This window comes from Fusarium poae, chromosome 1 (genome assembly GCF_019609905.1).
Source record: "Fusarium poae strain DAOMC 252244 chromosome 1, whole genome shotgun sequence".
Taxonomy (NCBI): Eukaryota; Fungi; Ascomycota; class Sordariomycetes; order Hypocreales; family Nectriaceae; genus Fusarium; species Fusarium poae.
The window spans coordinates 3,835,227-3,859,052 of NC_058399.1; the positions used below are offsets into that span (position 1 = coordinate 3,835,227).

Below are 23,826 nucleotides of genomic sequence, written 5' to 3' on the forward strand. Positions count from 1 at the left end.
ATCGTGAATAGTGCATGCAATGCGATACCTTTACTACCTACCTATACGTGGTACTGCGCTAGTGATTGTTTGCTTTCGTACATGGTATTACTGTGCTTCATGTCCATCATTATCGTCTCACATCAGACCACCTCGACTATTGTGCCTTTGTCTTGTCTTCCAAATCACTAGAAGTTTCCATTCTGTCCCTCTTTTGTAAACAAACAGGCTCTTGTCTATAAATCTTCCTTTTGTAGAAGTTATGAGATCATACGTAGTCGGGTGGGGCCAAGTCCGTAAATATTCCACGGAGCTCCGTATGACAAATCTCGAAATTGTTAATAATGACATGAATTATACCAGAATATATTCTGTACATACAGACTTCAAATGGTAATCGAGAAATCACATATATGTAGGCCTGTTTAGTGACTGAATGTTGGCATATCATCAATCTAATTACAATCTCATTTATACCCTACCTACCTGCTTGCAGTTCACCACCATGTCTTCTTCCATCCCCTCAACTCAACAAGCTGTAGTACTCCCTGCAAAACGCAAACCTTTCATATCCCAAACCGTCCCAGTTCATCTTCCATCACCGGGAGAAGTCCTCGTCCGCGTCGCCTGGACTTCTTCAACCCCCCTCGATCTTCACCGTGCAGATGGCGGTCTTCTCATCCCAGAGTACCCATCTCAAATGGGAAGCGGTGGCGCTGCTGGAAAAGTCGTCGCTGTTGGAGATGGCGGCGATCTCAAGGGCTTGAGTATCGGCGATCGGGTCGTAGCTTTTGCTTTTCATGGCGGAAAGGAAGCGAACCACCAGGAGTACATCACTATTCCTGCGTATCTCGCCTCAAAAATACCAGACAATATCTCATACCAAGACGCTGTGACAGTCTCAGTAAATCTTGTCACCGTATTCCATACTGTCACTGCAGATTTGAAATTGGAGCTTCCTTGGCCTGTGCCTGAGAATCACACTCCTAAGCAAGCCGATAGCCCGATTCTCATCTGGGGTGCTTCCAGCAGCGTGGGCATGTATGCTCTCCAGGTCCTCAAGCACTGGGGCTTTAAGAATCTTTTCGCTGTTGCCAGCCAAAAGCAGCACGTTTATCTTCGAAGCATCGGCGCGACTCGGACTTTTGATTATCGCAACGACGATGTTATCAACCAGATCCTCAAGTCCGTCGAGAACAAGCCAGGGCCTAAACTCCCCTATATCATTGACTGTATCGGTTCACTCGAGGGCACTCTGAGGCCCTTGACAAGGATTGCTCAGCCCGGCAGCGTTGTGGCAGTTATGCTCCCTGTTATCCTCAAAGACGCCACCGCGGATGAGGAACCAGAATACGAGATGGATGTCGGCAAAGTCTTGGTTGGAGAATGGGCTGATGGTGTCGAAATCCGAGGTGTTCGTACTCATTTCTACTTATCTGTAAGTCACCCTGACCGTCTTCACAAACGTGCGCCTCTAACTAGAAACAGAACGAGTACTTTAAGCAAAGGCTGCAACCAGAGATCGTACCTAAACTCCTTAAGGACGGCGTCATTACACCCAACAGATACCGTGTTGTGGAAGGATCGTCAGCTGTGGAGAGGGCTCAAAAGGCAGTTAATATATTGAGAAACAGAGAGGTCAGTGGTGAAAGGCTCGTCTGGAGAATCGCTGAGGAAGATGTATAAACTTGAAACAAATGCAAGCCAAGGATTTGTTTAATAATGCTCATGGCCGTTTCATCATTAAAGTCTTGAATAATTTCCAGCTCTTGGCAGTCAATTTGTTCCAAAGCCAACCCTGTTCCGTGATTTCATAAAAACTCCCATTAAGCTCAAGAGAGCGATTCCAGAGTGCTTGATCAGTATTACATAATTAATTATACCAATATGTTTACTGATCTTAGTACACACGGCCAACCATAAAATGGTCGATAGCTTCGGGGCCCATTTGGCTATTCGACAGTTAGCCACAGTCAACATGTCCAGAACAGAAACAAGGTTACTCACGCAGTTAGCATTAGTTTTGTAAACTCATCGACATCCTCCGGCTGTGCATGCATCCAGATACCCTTAAAGTCAAGGTTCCGCACTGGGTACTGCGGCTTTGTCTGCCACGCACGAAAGAAAGCCATGGAAGAGTCGGCCTCCCATAGGTATTTCGAGGCTGTGAACTGAAAGTTCGGCGCCATGACTTCACAAGGTGCTATGGAAGAGTAAGTTTAGCCCTCGTGCGATATGGGAAGGTTTGTTGACATACGCTCGTTGGATTTGAGTATACTGACCATGCATACGAAAGCAAATGCCATGACGATAGTTCGGCGTATGCTTTCGGCGAGTAACCAAGCCTGTGAAAACATTAGCAAGTCTCATGCATGCAAAGTGAGCCTTGCCCGGCAACTTACCTCCCAACTTTCTGGTGGCGCCTCCTTCAATATAGTAGCAGCCGGTTCGTCCCCAATTTTCAGCTCTTCCTCGAGCTCCTTAAGCGCAAACATCCATGCCATAAACTGCGACATCTCACGCTCGCTCGTTGCCCTCATAGTCACGTCGCCGTCAAACATACGTATAGAGTCCAACACAACCATGGCCTGTACCCTAGCCAGCTTCTCCGCCGGCGTTGAAGCGCGCTCGCCCTCGCGGTGGATGTCCTTGGCCATGTCAGCGATGAGCTTGAACACCCATCCCTTGTTCTCTGGTGTGCGTGCAGAGTACGCGGACGCTACTGAAAAGGCTGCCATTAAAGTCTTTGGGAGGTTGGAGCCGTAGAGTCGAGGATGGATAAAGGGGAGACGACGGGTCTTTGCAAAGTCGCGGTACAGATTGGTAATGGCATCGACGGTGTATCCGACGCGGGATCGAGGATCATACACGTCCAGGGGGTTGAATTCAGACATGCAGGGTTCTATGCTTTCAAAGATGGCTAGATCACGAATGACGACCTGTGTTGTGGGCATAGATGGTATTGAAGGTATGCCCAGTTTGTTGTTGCTGCTGCTGCTGCCATAGTCACCCAAACACCATAGCTCAGAACCAACAGATGTGTCGTTGGCCATGAGATGGTCTATGATGGAGAAGTCGAGGGGAGAGTCAAGATCTATCGTCGATGTGGTGGTGACTCTATCAAGGCTGTCTGGCGAGGTGTTGCTGGCGCTAGAGTGTGTTGCTGTTCCTCCCAGGTTGTTTATATCAAAGCCCATATCAAAGTCAGGGACGTCGTTCAAGGTGTCTGCGATGCATATATCGTCGTCATGGAAGTTTGCTCCTGGCGGCAACCTCTGATAAACGCAGTCGAGACCTTTTGCCGCACAGCGGGTGCACCGGGGCGTCTTCTTGTCACACTTGCGCTTCCCTCTCACGCAGGCATTGCAGCTCTTTTGTCTTGAAGCAGCTGCTCTGTCCATCTTGCGCGCAGACAATGGGCTGAATGAATCCATGGTATATATGTAGTGTGTGTGAGAGCAAACGCGAATGAAGGATGAGAAGCAGAATGAGAAGAGCGGAGAGAGACTTGAACAATTCCGACGGACTTGATCTTGAAAAGGTCGGAGAATGAAAGGAGGAATCTCGATTTCGCAGGCAGGCCAACAATAGAAACTTGAAATACAGTACAACTAATAATTAAAGTCTAGTGTAGATATGATGGCTTACACTAGGTACAGTACCTTAGTAGAGACTTCTCATCTCAGTAAGCACTTGCACTTGCCATCTCGTCTCGCAGACCAAATCGGGGACTTTTCTTCTGCGGGGCCTTCGCAAACTCCGCAACTCCGCAACTCCGACTCCGCCCAGGCTTCCACTTCCCGGGGCCATCCACATCATCTCCAACCGGACAGTGATTGATAACCCGGCTCCGAGTTTATAGGAGCTCTTAATGTCTTAAACCTGGTTTATTCGTTCTCAATACCACAAACAATTAAAGCTATTCTTGAGCATAATCGCATCCCGTATCCTCGCAAAATGGGTATATACGCCTTACAACACCTTCACGCCATTCTCCCGTTCCCCATGCCTTCTTTTTGAGCTCAAAATCCCAGGGCATTTATTCCGGCCCGTTCCACTATACCCGACCCTTGCCTTCCTGTACCTACCATTAAGTGGCCTGCCCATCCCAAGAGAAAGGAGAAGGAAAGAGGTGAAAGAAACAACTCCTGATGTCGGAGTCTGCAGTGGGCTCATAAAGTTGTAGATCCCGAGATTGAAGGAGGTGATGACACAGGAAAAAGTGAGTCCCTGGGCTGCCCACCGTATTGACATAAGGGAGAAATAAAACAAACAGAGATAAAGCAAGTCTAATGCCTTGGGGTATCACCGGCACGAAACCAACGATGGTTGAGCCGAGTCTGTACTCTTCAGGATTGTAACCCCAAGGCTGATATGTGATATGTTGCCCCAGTCGTCATAACTTTTTCTTTTACCGTCATTCATTCGTAAACTGGGCTCAATAATTAAAGGATGGAAAGAAGAAGGAGAAGAAGAAGAAGAAGAAAACATGTTGGGTATACCAACTTCAGAATCTCTCCTGGCGGTATCCATTACTTTGGGGGGTTTCGTACTGAACACCAGTCATTGAGTCTGGTCCGTTGGGCATATTGTTGCTCAGTGACCGGATAGGTGGCAGTTCTGGCCCATTCGAGTTGGCATAACGTTCTGTTTGATAAGTCGTAGAGGGAGGTCCTGAAGCTGGCGTTGGTGCTGATGATGGAGATCCTCTAAGCTGGGCATTTTCCGCCCGCAGCGCATGAACTTCCCGGCGAAGAATTTCGTTCTCTGCCGCCGCCGAGTTGTAGTGATTTTGGAGCAGTATGATATGATCCTGCTGCTTCTGGTACTCGGAGATGGCTATGGCTTGTGTCAGTAACATGTCTCCCCTTACAACAGCACAACCACTAACCTTTTGTCAATATTTCCCACTTGGAAGCCTTGGAGCCTCGCTCCTGCGGCATAAGATCACGAAGCTGGTCGAACAGCTCCTTCATTTCCGTTCTCCTCTTGCGCTCCGCGAGCTTGTGGCTGACTCTCAATTCCGGTGTTCTACTGTAGGGCTGTGACCCTGTAGGCCCATTCCCTTCCTCCGCCTGCAGATCGCTCAGTTGCTTGTGTTGCATAGAGTGGTGATGAACAGGTAGGAAGTCTGAGGCACTGGACATGCGAGAGTACTCGCTCTCCAGTCTTAGTTGACCAGCGGGCAGGCGCGACTCGGTCGTGAACTGGCTGCTCGCGATCGACTCTGTAATGCTGCTGCGCCTCGAGTCAGTGAACGTAGGAGCACCACCGACCCTTTGGATCTCCTCTTCGGGGAAAGCCCATGCTTGACCCTTGGTGGGTTCCGCTGCTCGGGCAATGTGCCCTGTTGCTGGTCCGGTAATGGCAGGCGCCGTCTTAACGGTCTTGGTCTCGGGATTTCGCTCCGCGTTGGGTTGGTAGCCATTGGAGATTCGATTAGATAAGAGGTGGTGGGGATTCCGTTGGCTATGAAGGGTGTTTTGAATCGAGCTAGTTGAGTGATTGTTGGAGGCGTAGGGAGAGTTGTTGCCAAGACGCATATCGCTAAAGTTTTGGTTGATGCGACTGTCGACACTTTCCCGCCTCAGCGCAGCCATTCCTGGTGTCAGCGTGTCGCCAATGGTATGGCCGGTACCGTTGGATTCAATTGACGTGGGTCGGTCACGACGTGGATCGAAGCTTCCGGGCGTGCTGGGGGATACGATTGCGGCGACGCTCATGTTGGTTGCTAGCGGCGATATAGCTCCCTGGGGGACCATGTTGGAAGTAGTCGGCGAAGGGGTCTTATCGTGCGACGAAGACTGGTAGCCAGAACCGCTTGGGCTGAGACCGTTTACATTAAAAGAGGCAGCAGATGTGTCTGGATCAGTCTGGTCAGTGGTAGAACGGGGGTATTTAGCGAGTAGCAATGAGCAGCATACGCTTACTGGAGGCGTCTCCGTTGGAGTAGAACCCCGAATCCCGCGTGTGGGGAGGGCCGTTTGGGATGTGGCCTGGAGCGTGGTCGCTATTGAGAATATTGTTGAGACCGGCCGCCTTGGAAGTAGGTGGGCGTTGTTGGTTGTGGCCGTCCATGATTATGGCTGTTGGAGAGTCGGTCGATATCGGGGATGTCGCGTACGCAGTCGAGTCGAGTCGAGTCGAGTCGATCAAGTCACAAAGCCCCCACAAAGTCCCCTGAGAAACGAAGCCGACAAATGGCCAGGATAACACAATTCGACTGTTTGCCCGCGCTTACGGCGAGGCCGGTATTGGAGTACAGTCGCAGGAGCCAGGCAAGAGGTGTCGGTACAACAAGACAAAGCCCAGATAGCAATTGAGCGAACCTGAAATTGTATCGGGCTTGCAGCCGACAGGACGGACGCGACAATGCCAGGTTGGACGGATTCGAGTCGAGAAATTACGGCCGTATCAGAGCATGAACCCCAAAGATGGATTGGTAAAGGGAGCTTCAATAAGGCCAGATGCGACACAATAAGTTGGGTAGATTATAGATGGCAGGTAAACTTATGAAAGAAAGGAAAGAAAGTGGACTTGGAGAGGGAAAAGTGCACACGAGACTGACCCTGGCGAAAGTGACAAGACGGGGATGAACGGATCCATATGGCACTACCTAGTCAATGTCTAGGTACCTGTTAAGTTATACAGGGAAGAACGAGCCCGGGGAAGACTGGAGCCCCATCAATACCTAAACATGCCCGTACCAAATGTTACTCTACCTGTGTTAGCAGGCACATAGATGCTGAACCTAGGAAGGTCCATACCTACTAACCTTTTAGTGGTGGATGCATGTACTCGAGACTTGCAGTTTAGGTACTTGCACTGCAACGAGCGAGGAAGAAAAGGCTGGGTCTAAACTGGACTTAACTGAGTCGAGAAAAGCACCAAAGCTCCAAGATCGAAGGGGTCCTACAAGCGTTTAAACAATAGCCCAACTGAGAGATGATAGAAGAAGGGAAGACAGCAGATTGTTCATTCATCCAGTTCATCGAAGCTACGCAGAGTATAATAAATCGGTCAGAAATCAGGAATATTGAAATGACATGCGTTCAAAGCCTGGTCCCTCCCTCCCAGCACAAATGGTAGACTCATGTCTCAAAACCTCTCATCCCATGGATCGCAGCACGCTGAAATCATCCCCCTGCACTTGCATATAGTAGGCAACGCTTAAAGTCAGCCCCAAAGCAGGGGAGGAAAGGAACATTCATCTGGAGCAGACAAGCCCAGGTATGTAGACAAGGAGCGGCCGGCTATTGCTCTGGCTTTGGTTTTGGCTTTGGCTCTAGGTTTCGTCCAGGTCAGGCCAGGCCAGCATCTACAGCCTGGATAGGTAATAGTTAAGGCTCCTTGGTAGATGTCGCATCCGCCTCCAGTGGGCATCATTGAAACAGTGTTACGGCACTTGAAAGTCAATCCGCAACCCTTGCTTTCCGAGGCAGAGGTACGTACCGGTACTTATGCAAGCTTTGCACCAAACCTCGTGCCGTGCTCAGGGGGTTTTGTACATAAGTTGACAACCTTGGAGAACAGCAGATTCGATAGGTCGTTCCTAGCAAAAAGCAAAGCTGTGGTTACAGTCTGCGACTTCACCGAGTCGTTTCTCGCTGTTTACTTGCCTACCGCTGTCTTGAACAACAGGTACTCAGTTATCTACCAATACAATTGGACGTTCTTGCACATCTCATGGCGCAAGTGTCAAAGAGCGTTCAAGGCTCCAGCCAAAAGATTTCGTCCAAGCCAAGTCGTGGTGCAAAGTATAGTCGACTTGTGGCGCTTGTAGCCCCCACTATCGCCTCGGCCCATGTGGTCGAGTATGTACATCGCATCTAATAATGGAACGCCAGGCGCTGTCGTAGGGAGTGTTTTTGAAAAGCCTTACTGTAGTAGGGGTGCAGGTTGTTGAGTGGCCCATCGGGTAACGTAGCGTCAGAAGAAGCCACCCTTGAGTTCAAGATCTCCTCTCTTCATTCCCCTCTAGGTCCCCCGAAAACCTTGTTTTGCCATTGTCGAAATCTCGTAGAGGCGTAAGTGGAATTGGATGCCATGTGGTTGCCGAGTATCGAGGTCTGAGCATCCATCCATGCGGTATTCGCTACCCACTCAGGTCGTGACGACTTGTCAGCTATATTCGTCTCAAAGCGAACAGGCGGCATAACGTTTGTTCTTTGTTCTGCCGGGAAGAGATATCCATTTGACCAATAAGTTCGCTGGCTTGGACCGTCGCTGTAGCTGGCTGGACTGTACTTGTACTTGACACCGCATCAATAGTGCTAAACCACCGGAACAGTCAGACTGGCTAGCCAACGAACAAGTTTAACGCTAAAGGAGCACCTTTATGCCAGTGTGAATTATGTTGGGTTGGCAAAACGCAAAGCTTCATGATAGTGCCGACCCTACGCTTTTGTTTTGTCTGTAACCTCCCCGTAAATCTGGTTCAGAATTAATAGTTACCTCTGGCCGGCTGGCCACGATACATAATGCGATCACATAGGGAGATGCCTGTTGCTTATTATCGCCTGGGACACTAGCTGCATCTGTGTGTGACCTCTTATTTACAAATTTCTGGCATTGTTCAAATTCGATCAAACCTTTATTTTCAGTATTGCTTGTTGGAGAGGGCAGAAGGTTGTTCAGGCGATTAGTAGGTTATGTAGTTTCCAACTTGTTGGGTTCCTAGCTTAATAGGTTGAGAAACAGAATGCAGTGTGAACTCTCCTGCGGTCTGAACCCGCCGAGCATGTCTCTGGGGTCTCCGTGTGCTGCGAACTGAAGCCTACCAGTCAACCTGTGGTTGGCAGTGAATCTTGTGAGGGGATGCTTACACCAAGCCAGGGCGCCTCGTGCGCCGTCATTAGTGTGTCCATAACCCCGTCAGAAGTCATGGTTCTCGGGCCATGCTACGGTGACCAGGGTCTCAAAGACCCATGTTCTTCGTAGTTGATGAGATTGGTTCAACATGTCTTTCTCCCGCCTCGCCCCCAAAGCTAGACCCTCTATGGTTGGGCGAACCAGAAGCGGAGCGACCAACATCCCAGCACCACATGCGCGATCTTCCGCAGCCACGTGAGAATCATCTTCCAGAGCAGAACGTGCCGCAGATCGATTGGTCCACCAATAAGTCTCTGCCCAGTGTCGTAGACAATATCCGTACACGGCATTGACATGTAGCGTGCCCGCGTCCTTCTTCCTCTAACATAAGACGATCCTAATGCGTATCTTTGTGGAGATAGATACCCAGAGCATCCTAAGGCTTGCGTAATGCCATGTGGCAGCCAAAGTAGCCCAGGTACGCCGAACCTTGTAGATCCCGCTGGGATAGTTCGCGCTTGATGATGTTGTTCCCAGATAGGTAGGTAGGTATGTATACTGTTTGTGCGCACAGTACTTGTCATGCTCGAATTCTCCAAGCGTTACCACCTTGAAACAATCGGCTGGAATTGTGTAGGTACAAAATCTCGTCAATCTTTGCTGCTTGTGTCTAGCAGGCACTTGTAAAATCTATGCTGCCGGCAGACACGTGCGTGAGTGTGTGGGGTGTGACTAGCCAGAGTGCCAAAGATCTAGCCGCTCTGGGCTCTGGGGAGAACCGGTACGATGAGAAGCGTTGATCTTGATGCGATAGCTGGGCCAATCGACCAGGGTCCATATTGCGATGCAGCTGACAGAAGCAATGGGCGCAACTGGGGAAAATACCCTACTATACCCAGTGTTTACTTAGGTACTTTAAAAGGGCAAACAATACCTTCAAGTATGAACAAGTACTAAGATAAAGTTGAATTGCAGAGAACAGGAAAAGGCTTTCATTGCTCCTTCCCCGGAGTTTTTTGCCAGCTCAGTACATATACACATATATACTAACCCAAGTAGGTAGTTGATTTGAAGGTTCCTTCCTTGTTCATATTGACTGCTATCCAAACCTACCCACCTACCTACCTACCTACTGACCCAGGTTCCTACATACTAAGGTAGGTAGGTACCAACCACTGTTATCACACCTTGTTCCCCTTGTAGCCGCCTTGTGCGTGGTAATTAGGTAATAAGCCCAAACAACATTGCTTCGACCTACCCAACTACAGTACACGATTCAACCCATGCACCTCATCGCCTCAGCCTGGCCTTCCGTCAGTTCAGTCTACTACAAAATTGCCATTCGCCCATTTCCTATCACGGCAATCCCAAGTTTGCGGACCGTCAAACCAACCAAGAACTCGTCTCATCCTGCCACGCGAGCGTCTTTGGATCTGTATCTGTAAAACTCACGCGCCTCGCGTTATGAGCCCAAGGTAGCACATGCGGTCTAAGGACAGCGCAGGGCAGGGCAAGCAAGGGGCTACTTGGGTATGTAACTCCTCTAAACTAATAGTGCAACTGAACTAATAGCACAACTTTGCTGTTGAACAAAGATCCCTTCCTGCGGGTTTTCGCGCCAAACCCGAATTGAGAAATGACAACCATGCCCGGCTTGCTTGTCCTTTCGGGGGATTTCTCCTGAAGATCCTTTCTCTCGCCTACGACTCGAATAAAAATGCCGATCACTACTCTTACATATTTCCCGTCGGCTCGTGGCTACAGGGTATTAACGAAAATAAGTTTCTGTCATCCTCGGCACCTCTTGTCACGGACTATTTCTCTAATGATTAATCTATTCTACGGCGGTTATCGTCTCAATATCTTCTCGACAACACGACTTGGTCGGCGTTCAATTTGATGTCGTAATGCGCACGAAAAAGTCAAATTCGAGACCCAAACCTCATGGTAGTTGCATTGTGCAGTGAGTGTTCTGCCATTTCATCACATGCGCCATCGGAACAAGCCGAGACTGCTATTTGGCAGTTTCCTTGATGCGACGGTACAGTCATCGATGAAAACCAATGCCCTGATGTTGCACGCTAATTGAACCTGTGTATATGGAATGTCCTTCAAACAAACGTTACTATGTATGTAGGCCAGTCCTGACAATGCCTGGATGTTCGGTGTATTTTCACTCATCAACAGACTAGCAATACCAATTCCTTTCCTTCGTGGATCTCGATGGCGCATCTCAGTGACAATCCATCTGTGCCAGAAAACTGGTACATACTACAACAAGTGCCGGCATGGTGATTGTGATGACCGCCATACCACACTCGTTTGGCTTGACAGTGGTGATACAATCAGCCATGCACCATCACGTCAATTCGCTTGCCACTGGCTACACACTGCGTCACCGAACCGAATCAATTAAATCATTGCGCGAAGATGGCTCATTAATATCACCTCTGTCGGACTGTCTGCCGCTCTTTTGACCTCTGTGCGTTACTATCAGTTCTGTACATTGCATGATAGCAAGGCGACGGGACAATAAGAGACTCATTGCTTTGCTACTGTGCCCCAGATTTGGGGACTCAGAAAGCATCTGTATACTTGATTAATTACCACCAAATAAGAGAGTCTTTATACTGGGCTTACTCCCATTGACACACTCCATCCTCATTCACAACGGGGGGAGGGGTCGGCTCTTTGGACCGAACACCCTTTTTGTCGACGTGAAACCTTCGCCAACGAGGAATCAAATCTGTTTGTTGCAAAATATATTGACTTACAGCCATGATGAATAGGACAGGGTCCTGCAGTATTGGACCCAACCGTTTGGTAAAACCCACCAATCTTGAGAAAAAAACTAATGGACAGCTAGCTATCTAATAAAGTTGAAACTAATGGACAGCTTGTAGAACTGCCAATTACGGTGTGTTTCAAAGTCCTTCTGGATTATTTAATGATCTTCTACTCAAAGAAAGAAGAATCTTGTCAAGGATAGGTAAGACTTGTCTTGCAATAACAATGGGCGATAAGTCAATCAACAGTCCGACGACTTTCGGCCGATTGAGAAAAGGACAGGGTTTGATGACCAATGATTGACAGAATATCACATCTCAACTGACACATTTATGCCGAAATTCAAGTAAGAAACCAAGGTTGCTTTATCTCAGCTGAACCGGTCTCGTATTGATCAATATCTTGTCTGGCGACCGACTGGTGTTGATCTATTGAGAAGCACCCGAGTCCCACCCTCAATTGGTTCATGGAACTCTCATTAAACTCGAATTTATGGATGAGAAGAGGCCTGTCACTAGTTCCTCATAGTCAGCATTTCATCCTTTAGTTAGTAGATGCCTGGGCTATAGTACAGTACTGTTCCATCGGTGTCTGGCTGGTGATATCGTCAACCAAGAAGAGAATCCACAGCAATTACCGTCCACATTGATATTCAACCTCACGCCGCTGCCCGGATCCTAGACGATGCATCACACAGTACAAAGTCATGTCTCGTATCTTCGGGTACATATACAGCGGTCAACAAGCTGATATCGTCACTCCTGCGCCTCGATCAAGCAGTCACTCACATCGAGCCGACGGCCCCTAAGTCCATAGTTCAACGCCCTCCGTCCCCACCAACATACCAAAGGAACCACATGCTTCCCACCACCACTAAGAAAACAGCAAAGACAACCGCTGTTCTGGCTGTTCTGCCTACGTGAGCCTCTATAGCTTGGCCTTACTTGGTCGGACTGAGGCCAAGCGAATTGGATTACTCACTAGTGGCTGCCTTTCGCAATTCATGCGCTCAGCACCAAGGGAGAATCGTATGCAGGATCTGGTCAGAACATGACATCCTTGGGCATGGCTACATCTGCGATGCCCTGTATTTTGATAAAATAGCTCGAACCATATCCTTCCCCAGTCACTACTTGGTTATCGGTCCCTTGACCAGCCCAATCACGTCAGTCAAGTGCCTGGAAGACAATGTCACCGACTCTGTGTCTTACTTTTTTGTTGCTTCTGTCAATATCTCGGAATCTAACTCTTGGCTCTCTTCCCTCACGACTTGTCTTCCCCTTGCATATTTCAGCTCCATTTCCCCACATCGGATAGAAGAGCCCAATGATTTCACGCTGCAGCTTGTCTAAAGCAGCATGCACACCCGTACGGTACCGTATCTATGTACTGGTTTCTGTAGCGGCTGCATGGGTTGAGTCTCTTTTGGGCGAGACATGCGTTTGACAGTGCACTTTACTCATTACGGCTTGGTTTGCCCTGTACCGCAGCCTGGGAGTAGCCAACTTACCGTCAGTGATCTCAAGATACCCGAGAGATCTTCGCCGGAAACCTACTCAACCTCCACACTGCATCGGCAGCTCGGCTGGTGGCAAAGAACGATGAGAGATGAGATGAGATGAGATTGTAAAGGTGGAGATGAGAGTTTACCCCATCGGCGAAGTGTCTTCCCCCCCCCAGGAAAAAAGAGGAAGGGAGAAAGGTTTACTTGAGATGCGATGGTGATTCGGGCAAGTCTGCCACGCCACTCTCTTTAGAATTTACATCAACACTGCCCACAAGAGGTTGAAATGTTAGAGGGCCCAGACGCTCAAAAACTGCCCTCCACCCCATCTGAGTCATAAGCCATCAGACTAACCAGCTGTGTTGAATCGCTGACAGCTTAGCAGAGTTGGGTTTATTAGTGAAAAGGTCGAGATGTTCTTTTTTCCTTTGCTTATTCCCCCAGTCCTTGTTTGTCATTTCAAGACTTATACGAAGTTAGTCAATAGTTTAAGCCTCAAGGATCTAATCCATTTGGCGCCATTCTCGTTTCCGTAATAATCATGGTCTAGACTGCGTGGTTCTTGCTCAGCCCTTCTCCCAGGCTCGAAGCCAAGACGGTCGAAGACATTGCAACATGTACTTTTTCGTTTCTACGACATCCACTGAAAGAGTCTAATTGGTGATGCCAATAAATCGAATTGGACTGGATGATGCGTCAGAAAGAACACCAGCAGATGCCCTCCTTGCATACGGGCGTAGTTACACGCAACAGTGTCCGCTTCTGGGCACAACAGATGCCGATAGGTCCTCGGTGTTATTATACCGGGGGATAATTAAAGGGACATAATTATCTGCAGTTTAATTTTAATACACACTCATATGTGAACGAGTCTGGAGACAACTACATGCCATACGATATCGTTGCTCCATGGACGACGCATCTGTGATGCACAATATCCTTCCAGGACCATGCGTGTATCTGGAGTGCAACATCTCAACGGATCCATATCCTGACACATACCTGCTGCAAATGTAACATAACTACCCTCTCGCCTTCCACGATACAGACCGCTTCTTTATGTAAGTCATTCTATTAAATAAAATAAAAAAATAAGAATCCTGCAGCCTTAAAACTCAAACTCTGGTCTGAACACGTCTGGATCTACGCCCGCAATGGTCTTCTCCGCCAGATCCCGTCGACCCATCTGCGTAAAGACACGCCTGAGGGTGTCGTATAGTGTGCTGCTCCTGTTCTGTGCCGACATGCGGTCAAGTGTCTCATCGACCCCAGAAGCGTTATCGCCCAGAATCTCGTATGCTTTGCTGCGGCCCGACTTCTCAATAGCTTTGTGCATCTCCAAGGCGGCCAGGAAGTGACAGGCAGCTTCGTGGTGGCAATGAATGTTGATGCAGCTGACACCCAGGTTGTAACGAGCGCGCACGAAATTAGGAGCCATGGCGAGCGCCTCTTGGTATGCCGCAATGGCTTCCTCGGACCGTCCACTATTGGCCAGTGTAGCGCCGAGGCGATTCCAGAGGAGATGTAGCTGTTCTTGCTGGTTGGACGTACCAACTTCCGATGAATGAAGAGCTGACTGGAAGCAATCAACTGCCTTATCATAATCCTCTGCGCCATAGAAAAGAACACCAAGGCCAACTTGCACGTCAGGGTCCATGTGCTCACCGTCAGGACTCAGCTGTGCCGCCTTGATGAAAAGATTTGTCACCTTGTCATGCAGCTGTTGGCGGTCCGTGAAGCCCATTTCTGCGGGAGGATGCAGGTCTTTGGGGTTAAGAATATTAGGGTATTTGACTGACAACCATCGTTCAAGGGTTCGATATGCGGTGCTGTCGTAACCTTCGTTGGTATACGATACAGCCAAACCCATCAATGCTGCTAGGTTGTTAGGATCCTGCTTAAGCGCTTGTTCAAGAGCTCGGATAGCTGCCGTTTCCTTCTCGTTCTGCGCCTGAGCCGTTCCCAAGTATACCCAGGCATCAGTGTGGTCGGGGTTTTGTTGAACAGCGGACTCGAAAGCCAGGGCAGCCAGCGAGAGATTGCCACCTTCTTTCATAATGCGCACGCCCTCCTCGAAAGCGTTCTTTTCGTCTCGGAAAAAGTTGTCTTGTTCGAACAAATAGGTTTCGACGGCCGGGTCACCGAGGCGGCCCCAGTCGCCCATACCCTCGAAATCGGGCATCATGTTGTTGTTCCATTCGCTGTCGAACTGGTCAAAGTCTTGTCTAGCAGCAGCCGTCTCAGCTTGTATTCCTTTCCAAATAGATTCAAAATCACCGTACTCATTGGTTTCAGACGTCAAGCCTTTGTCCATTTCGTTGAGCTCACGCTCTGCAACATTTGCCTCTTCTTGCTCCTTGACATTGTCTTGGAGCTCCATCGAAGCAAACTGCTCCTCCCACTTATGGTCATCAAGCTCCACGAGCCGACCCTTACCCTTAGCATCTTGCTGCTGTGGTTGGTGTTGCTGCATGGGCTGCTGGTTCTGGTACATTGGTTGGAACATAGGAGAGTAGCCCATCGATCGGTTCATCATGCCGCCCATCATGGGTCGTTGCTGGTTCATCTGGCTGGGAATGTTGCTCTGCATGGGGCTTGCTCTCGCCGAGGAACCTTGTGCGTTATGCTGTTGGAATCGGGCAAACTCGTCAGCATTGAAGTGCGCCTGTGCAGCAGAAGGCGGCTGGAAAGCTGATTCCATCGTTGGCTGGCCGTTGAAGTCGTGTGCCCATGTTGGTGACGCTGAGCTAGCTCGCATATGGGACTGGGCTGGGTTAAGAGGGCCCATCTGGCCCGGCTGCATGGGGAATTCTTGCTGAAGGCTCGGTCCCTGGTTGAGAAACCCATTCATCATCTACAGCATCAAGATATATGTATTAGTAATAGGTTCATCCGCCCTATGTAAGGGCATACCTCATCTTGAGGCGCATTCGCGCTCTGGCTACGAAACCCATTGAGTTGTCCACCAGGGCCTCGGCCAACAAGACGGTCTTGCTGAAGGGTCCTATCATTTTGAGTATGCTTATGAAGCTGGCTAAGAGGGTTTCCAGATGTCGAACATTCAGCGCCACCCATAAACGACATGATGATTGGTGGTATACGTGATTGCTTTTATGATTTCGGGATTATCGGTGCGAGTGAAGATATAATGAAGTTTTCAGATTGACGGTGATGCTCGCTTGATTGATGTAGAAGAAGAAGAAGAATAAATACGAGGTGTAGTTTAAGGTTGAAGTTGATCCGACTCCTACCATGATCTAGCGAAACCCGACAAGATGCCTGCGTGAGTATGGCGGGGAAAGTACCGAGGCTCCGCCGTTCTCATTGCCTTTATCGGTACCACTTGCCGATGGGAGTTAGAGTACACGTGACTGCGGGGTGAGGAAGGTCTGACCGAGACCTTCGGTGAACCGGTGAGCAGCGCATGCTTTATCGATAAGAACATTTTTTTTCTTGCGCTCCTTCAAGTCTCTCAAGCCTGAAGCCAACCTCTATCCCGTTGAAGCATCACCACCAATATCACGGTACATTCAATACCACAAATCGTCAAGATGCTCCGTCAAGTGTACGTCCAAGTTTACTTGCTGACAGAATTGTTTCTTCAATATACTAACATCCATAAAGCAAACCTCGCAATGCGCGTTCAAAGCGTGCGCTTGAGAAGCGCGAACCCAAGGCCAACGAAAACCCTAAGACATGCCTTTTCCTCCGCGGAACATCGTGCTCTCAGATCGTCCAGGATGCCCTCAACGACCTTCACCAGATGCGACAGCCACACGCAAAAAAATTCACCAAGAAAAACGCTATCCACCCTTTTGACGATGCTGCTTCGCTCGAGTTTTTCTCTGAAAAGAATGACGCCAGTCTGCTCGTCTTTGGCAGCAGCCAGAAAAAGCGACCCCATACTTTGACTCTCGTTCGTACGTTTGGATACAAGCTTCTCGACATGCTTGAGCTCTACCTCGACCCTGAGAGCTTCCGAACCATTGCCCAGTTCAAGACGAAGAAGTTTGCTATTGGTCTGCGACCCATGATTCTGTTTGCTGGCACCGCCTTCGAAAGCCCTGTTAGCAACGAATTCACTCTTGCCAAAAGCATGTTTTTGGACTTCTTCAAGGGCGAACCAGCTGATAAGATAGATGTTGAGGGCCTTCAGTACATTATTTCCATCAGCGCTGAGGACAGTACTGGTGACGGCGATGCCAAGCCCGCGATCCACCTGCGAGTTTATACCATCAACACTAAGCGGTCTGGCCAGCGTCTTCCACGTGTCGAGGTTGAGGAGATTGGTCCTCGCATGGACTTCCGTATCGGTCGTGTCCGAGAACCCGATGAGTCGATGCTCAAGGAGGCCATGAAGACGCCTCGTGGCCTCGAGGAGCGTACCAAAAAGAACATCACAACTGATTCCATGGGTGACAAGATTGGCCGTGTGCACTTGGGCAAGCAGGATCTCAGCGAGTTGCAGCTCCGCAAGATGAAGGGCCTGAAGCGAAGTCGAAAGGACGCCGAAGATGTGGCGGACGTTATCGAAGAGAAGGAGGAGGAGACCAAGAGGATAAAGCAGTAGTAGACACACCACATTGCAGGCTCGGAGTTGGGCGTCTTGGAAAAGGTCCTAGGGAGACCATATCAATAATTGATTTAATGAGAGAAATCCCATAAATATGATGAACATTCCTGTCTTCCCCGTACGCCAAATCGCCTGTTCTCGTTCTTCTACTATCTCACCCTTTACTTGACGCTAATGTATGTGTAGTTATCTTGAGCAATGTTGAGCACAACACAGAGTAGTCTCACATTACGCCCTTTCTTCGAACAATGTTTTGCCACATAAGAAATAAGGATGATTAGGCTGTGAACCACATTTATCTATTGCTACAAAGATCATTATGTACTAAATTATGGCAAAGGCCAAAAAAGTCGACCGACTTGCTCCTTCTGGCATCCGAAGTAGACTCAAAAGGCTGCAAGCTTAACAATATACTTGGGCTTTCTGTCTAATCGTGCTGTTTCCCATGCCTATTCTATCCTCCAACTCATACAATTCATGGTCGCTCATAGGCTTAATAGTATGGAGAGAGATAAAACAACATGGGTCTTATCAATGCCGGACAGGGAATGCCCAAGCTCATTTCTGCTTCATGCAACAATACAAACAACTTGAGTCGACTTGGACACAAAATCGTTGTCCAGATTGTATCTGAAAATATTCCACCGCTTAGTATCTCAGCTCGATCCGTATTAGATAAGGAGACGGTCGTTATTCATCAAAATGTATAAAATAAAGTCGGGTACGCTTCTTGATCGTGTCTTGGAATAGAAAGATTACCAAACTGATAAAGGTCGCGTTGAAACTGATTGGCGACAGAATGAAAAGGGCCTCGAGACCAGCTCTCAAGCCCAGGGTCCCGCCGTCGTGGCTACGTGCAATTGCCAAGCCCCCTTAATCGGGGGAATCAGGCACAATAAGATCCTCATCTGCAATAGGAATGGGGGGTTGCGCGTGCTGATGCAGCATTTCAGCAAATATCTCAATATGCTGCGTCATGGATCCGAGAACATTCTGATGCTCTGGTGCTTGTTCTTCCAGTTCGGTGCCCCAAATGTCTTGCGGTATGGAACTGCCGTCTAATAAGGCAATCCTTATTGGCCATTCGAGGTGACGCCACCATTTCGATCCCGGCTCGAATAAGCTGACCAGTCCCATTACCTCGCGGCGAGCAACATCTTGCAGCCACCAGACGTTGTCCATTCGCTTCAACAAGGCAAAGAAGCAAGCAAGAATGGCAAGGGCCCGAGGTCGTCTTGCATCAACAAGATCAACATATCGTTTGGAGACAGTGGCAGGAAACGTTAGGGCAGCGGCTGCGTGGTAATTCTTGTGAGCCCAGTTAAGCACGCTGACAGCGTGCGAGTAAGCCTGGGTAGTTGAGGCAACCAGGCGGGGGTCTTCGTTACTCAACTCATCAGCTAAACCTTCAAGCATGTGACCGAAGAAAGAATCGGGCGAGCGTGGGTTGAGATTCAGTTGAAATCCAGGCTGCGAATCAATGACAACTTTGACGATATCACTGTGGTGGATCCACTGCCAGGAGTTTGCGACCACAGTCTTGACGCCTTGGAAGGCATGAAACCAAGACAACGGGGGCACATACCGACTTGTCGAGTCACCAGGAGCGGCGTCGCCGTCATCCTTAACAAAAATCCGGGATGCACTGGCTTGAAAAGCAATCAAAGTCGCTGTGAGGAAGAGAGCCTCCGCATTCTCAGGCGTAATGCCCGCGCCAAGGGATGCACCAAAAGCAGAAAGAGAAGAGGCAGAATAGGCATGCGAAGCGCGCACCAATGCCTTGTCGTTCGGAGACATCGAACGCAGATGGAGCGCTGCCACTGACAAGATGGCGTCAGCGAGATAAGTCTTGCCATTGCCAGAGAAAGCCATCTGTGGGACAGCGCGCTGCCAGATATCCTCGGCGGCTGGCGAGTTGGTTAGAAGCGTCTTTGAGGTGACGTTGGTGTAGTGATGCATCAGACGCAACTCGAGCATTCTTTCGCCATGGTCTATAGTGTTGGTGGACGAGCTTATCGAGGGCTGTGAGTAGACAGAGGTCGGAGGAGAGGGATTTGGTCTTGGCGCTCTTGCTGGACTTGAAGGAGCACGTGGGCGTGTTAACGGAGTCCTTGGAGCGGAATTAAAGTTGACTGTGGGTGCTGGCGAGGGAGTAGGTGCGCCGACGCTCTCAGAGCTGGTGTTGGTAGAGATTGCCAGTTCTTCTAGGACATCGGGGTTGCTGAAATCGCAAGGAACACCATGCTTGGCACAGTTGCCGCATCGTGGGTGGACTTCGTCGCACTATAACCGAAAGAGTTTTCGAGTCAGCAAGAGAGCTGATGGAACAGTCCAGGAAGAGTCCAGCCATTGCGAAAAACAGCACGGCTAGATGACAGATATGCAACGAGGCGCGATGCGCAGAGGATGGATAAGGCCTACCTTTATCTTCCTATTCTTACACCTCCGGCAGCCGGCACGAGACTTTTTGTGAGACCGACGAGGCGGCATGATGGCGCAGAATTGAAACAGGAGAAAGAAACAGAAAATTGTTTTCACGTATTGACTGTCAACAAGCTCCTGAAAAATATTTAAAGAGAACCTTGGATCGTGAACAAAATCGAAGCATGGCCGCAGAGGCAGGGGGCTTCAATTGCGGTTCGCTTTAAGTAAAGGAGAAGGGGACGGATGTGGAGAGAGGTGAGAATTATAAAAAGAATTCCATGACGCGTGTTGAAGATCGAGAGGCAAGAATCGTGGTTGAGCACGTTAATTTCTTAGAAGAGGAAGAAAGAGATAAAGTTGAGGTAGGAAGGACGGAAGGATGGAGCTGGGCTGAGATGGTGGTGGTAGCGGTAGTGGTGGTTGCTTCGCTTGGAAGCAAGTGCGGTGAAGGAGAATCGGGTGTATTGTGATGTGATGGGATGCAAATGAGGGCAGGAGAGTTGCTGCACTGGGTGAGATGGAGGGGCGGTCCCGTCGGCAGGACACCTAGTGCAGTGCAGTCCCCAGTAATGGATCTGATGGATGGAGAGTTAAAGAGCCCGCTAGAGTGCCCGCCAAGGGGGGAGGCCTGTAGGCCTGAAAAGGCTTCGAATTTAGCGAATGGAAGCTGTGGAAAGAAGAAAGGCTGCACTGCCACAGCATAAAAACAGGGATCTACGAGTACCTGCCCGCCCTGCAGGCATGCCTGCCTGTCAGGGCTGTCGTGTGCTACGTTGTGCTGTGCCTGTCTCATCTCATCGCGGGCCGGGAAAGTCGGTGGTTCAGTGGGGGGTTCGGTGGGTTTCGGCGCCGGAGCTTGTCATGACAGGACATGAGTGGAGCCGCAAGATTGACGCTTAGACTTGTTATTAATGGTAATTTCTTTCTTTTAACCCAAAGGAACCACGTACTAATAAAGTAGGTGGGCTGAGCATAACATGAGAGAAATCAAAACATTTCGTGGATTTTGGTCGACATCATAGCGGGCTCGCCTTGGAGATAAAAAAGAAAAATTAACAAAAGAGGGTAGAGACCCTGGGAATGAAAGACACCTCACCCAACGCGGACGCACTCCAAGATTACGCATGGACCCCTATCTATGAGACGGCACGCATGTACATTGCTACATTCATTACCTACAGTAGATATGTACAGAACAGTCAGCAACATGGTGTCTCTCCAGGTTTGGACATTTCTCTCTTCCTTCTCAGCCGGCAGGTGAGATAATATGTCCTGATTGAGGCTGTGTCGATCAAAGGAATAAACCTCATATGACGAATACATCTCCAGGGAAACAAACGCACGCAATTTACCCAGAGACAGAATTAGCTTTTAGGGGTTTAGTCGGGCGTTGTATGGTCCGATCGTGCCATGAGATCTACCACTCCTCAGGGTGTCAGAAGAATTGGCCGCTGGAAGCATACGGAGCGAAATTAGTAGGTCAGCTTATGCTCTTTAGACTATAGCTCTTAGGCTGTTTATTTTTGTATCCTAAGCCCCAGGAGACCAACTTTTCTGCTACCCAGTAACCACTTTCAAAGGAAACAGGACAATGGTGTCCAGACTGAGAAAACGTTGAACCGTCGGGGATTGGTTATTCCGGGAACTCGGGATAGTACATGTAAGCAAGCTGAGGATCCGGCAGATGAATGTGAGATGATACTAGCTAGTGTACTATGTAATCCTGTCAAGATGCAATGATGACAACAATAAGCACTGCTTGAGAGGCTGCTTCGGAGGCTTCTAGTAATCCTGTTGTTAGAGCCCGATGAGTCAAAGCTGCATACATGTGTATTTTCCTAATGGATACCTCCCAAGCTAAGTGCCGATGAGATTCTTTTCCGGCTAAGGCAGAAAGATGATGGATAAGGCATCATATATTTCTCAATATCATGAGACTAGAATTTTATATACTGGGGACTCTGAGGCTCCTTGGCCAATACAATATTACAATTTAGTTAAAAAAAATACCGAGGGGAAAACAACTGATCCAAGCGTCTGATGGATTCAAGCACTGTAGAATATTAATGCCAGGCAAGCTGACCCCCATACCTTTCGGAGTAAACATGACGACACGCACAATCACAACGGGATATATCGCTAGCTGGACGGGAGGGCTGCAAGGAACCGCTTATCTTTTCTCACAACTCACCTCGGGGTGCTTGAGCTGCGAGCTGTGAGATTCTGCGCGGGGGAGGAATAATCACAAAACTGCATGCTTACCTACATACTTCCCTACGCACGCGTATCCGGCACAGTATTACGCTGTGCAGTTGAATGCTCCCACACCAAAAGGCTCGGGAACGGATGCTGTCAGGTTGTTCACACCAAAACATGCACCCTTGCACGGGATGTCGGTCGTGATTTCTATTTGACGATGTCCCATATCAACGCACAGTTGTCGTTGCTGTAATCTGATAGAGGTCAGTTTGTACGAGAATGAACAAGACCCAAGATTTGGTGACATTTCAATTATCACCATGGTTGTGATATTAACCGGTGAAGCGTGGCGCGAGTAAGTTTGTTAGATGGCGCTTACAGCGAGAGCCGAAGCTGAGCAAATACCTTTATTACGATACTGAGCACATGACATACTAGAGATCTACTGAGCAAGTATGGCATTGCTATCGATGTGATTTATAGCACGTCTATCTCTCCAAGTTCTTTCATGGATAAATTCTTGTAGATCGTATGGTTGAAGATACAAACCCCCTGTTCCGACCTCCACTTATCAACGAGAGCACCGCATCTGCCCGGCGCAAAGCCGTCGTTAGATTCGCGCGCATTGCGCGACAAGAGAAGGATTTCCTTGGAATACTCCATCTCCGTAAGCTCGGGCACGGCACAGGAAGAGGAAGGAGGTTCTTTGTTTCTGCAGTGAGCGGCATACTACCTAATATGCAGTCCTGTATGCAAAACAAACTGATATCCTCTCACAGTGAATGTGACTGTACCAAGAGCAAAATGCTTCTGTAAGCAGGATGGGAGTGGCACATTTGTCATGACCAAAAGCCGAGTTGGGTATATTGAGTCAGGCCAGGTCAGTCATCCGGGTTCTGTCATGGACACACCTGTAACGGTGCACAAAACGGGTAATGGAATCAGTTGTAACTTACTGTGTAGTATGTAAGCACACACTTCGGTCGTTCTCTCTCCTCTTCTTTTGTCCTTCCTCTGACGGATGACAAAAGGCAGTTAGTCTACTATAAGAGGGAGATACGGTCTAATACATTGGATGCTTACAAAGTCTTGGTGTGAACCTCATGAGGGGCATGTAGACAGGGGTACTCGGTACCAGATCTAGTAATCAATCAATTTTCGGTTCTGTTCGGGTTTCTCTGTCCGGTCCTTTTTCTCATCTATTCGGTTCGACTTACAAATGAATGGAATGGAATGAATCGTGGAACATGTCTGTTTAACTCAATTCATTCGGTTGTGTAACTTGAACGCTGGTAGAAGCAAATATAAATTGCAGAAGCCCAGTTTTTCCTTCGCTGACCCTTCCATCATTCCACAATCTCAATCCCGACAATACTACCTACCTACCTTAGTACTTACCACTCTCCATCGAGTTGCTGCTGCATCTGTACTCTGTACTCTGTACACCGAGAGCCGATACCCGACCAAGCCAAAACTACCCAGATTCAGTTGCATTTTACGGGCACGAGTCGAGTCACGCCAATTCTTTTTACGTTTATTATCTACGTGT

At 48.9% G+C, this 23,826-nt stretch overlaps 6 protein-coding genes across 6 annotated transcripts; 2 read left to right on the forward strand and 4 right to left on the reverse strand.

Moving 5' to 3' along the window:
• Positions 1-484: 484 nt before the first annotated feature.
• On the forward strand, positions 485-1,665 carry FPOAC1_001260 (uncharacterized protein; the record flags this gene model as incomplete). Its single annotated transcript, XM_044845865.1, has 2 exons — positions 485-1,417; positions 1,468-1,665. 2 exons carry the CDS (start codon positions 485-487, stop codon positions 1,663-1,665), a joined length of 1,131 nt encoding a protein of 376 aa, XP_044711781.1.
• Positions 1,666-1,879: 214 nt separating this feature from the next.
• On the reverse strand, positions 1,880-3,413 carry FPOAC1_001261 (uncharacterized protein; the record flags this gene model as incomplete). The annotated part of the gene is made up of 4 exons (XM_044845866.1): positions 1,880-1,931; positions 1,987-2,182; positions 2,237-2,324; positions 2,382-3,413. The coding sequence occupies 4 exons, from the start codon at positions 3,411-3,413 to the stop codon at positions 1,880-1,882; spliced, it is 1,368 nt and encodes a 455-aa protein (XP_044711782.1).
• Positions 3,414-4,486: 1,073 nt separating this feature from the next.
• Positions 4,487-6,057, reverse strand: FPOAC1_001262 (uncharacterized protein; the record flags this gene model as incomplete). The annotated part of the gene is made up of 3 exons (XM_044845867.1): positions 4,487-4,818; positions 4,871-5,842; positions 5,904-6,057. The coding sequence occupies 3 exons, from the start codon at positions 6,055-6,057 to the stop codon at positions 4,487-4,489; spliced, it is 1,458 nt and encodes a 485-aa protein (XP_044711783.1).
• Positions 6,058-14,189: 8,132 nt separating this feature from the next.
• FPOAC1_001263 (uncharacterized protein) lies at positions 14,190-16,165 on the reverse strand (the record flags this gene model as incomplete). Its single annotated transcript, XM_044845868.1, has 2 exons — positions 14,190-15,935; positions 15,995-16,165. 2 exons carry the CDS (start codon positions 16,163-16,165, stop codon positions 14,190-14,192), a joined length of 1,917 nt encoding a protein of 638 aa, XP_044711784.1.
• A 467-nt stretch (positions 16,166-16,632) lies between these two features.
• On the forward strand, positions 16,633-17,651 carry FPOAC1_001264 (uncharacterized protein; the record flags this gene model as incomplete). The annotated part of the gene is made up of 2 exons (XM_044845869.1): positions 16,633-16,646; positions 16,706-17,651. 2 exons carry the CDS (start codon positions 16,633-16,635, stop codon positions 17,649-17,651), a joined length of 960 nt encoding a protein of 319 aa, XP_044711785.1.
• An 876-nt stretch (positions 17,652-18,527) lies between these two features.
• Positions 18,528-20,144, reverse strand: FPOAC1_001265 (uncharacterized protein; the record flags this gene model as incomplete). Its single annotated transcript, XM_044845870.1, has 2 exons — positions 18,528-19,937; positions 20,076-20,144. The coding sequence occupies 2 exons, from the start codon at positions 20,142-20,144 to the stop codon at positions 18,528-18,530; spliced, it is 1,479 nt and encodes a 492-aa protein (XP_044711786.1).
• Between the last annotated feature and the right edge of the window lie 3,682 nt (positions 20,145-23,826).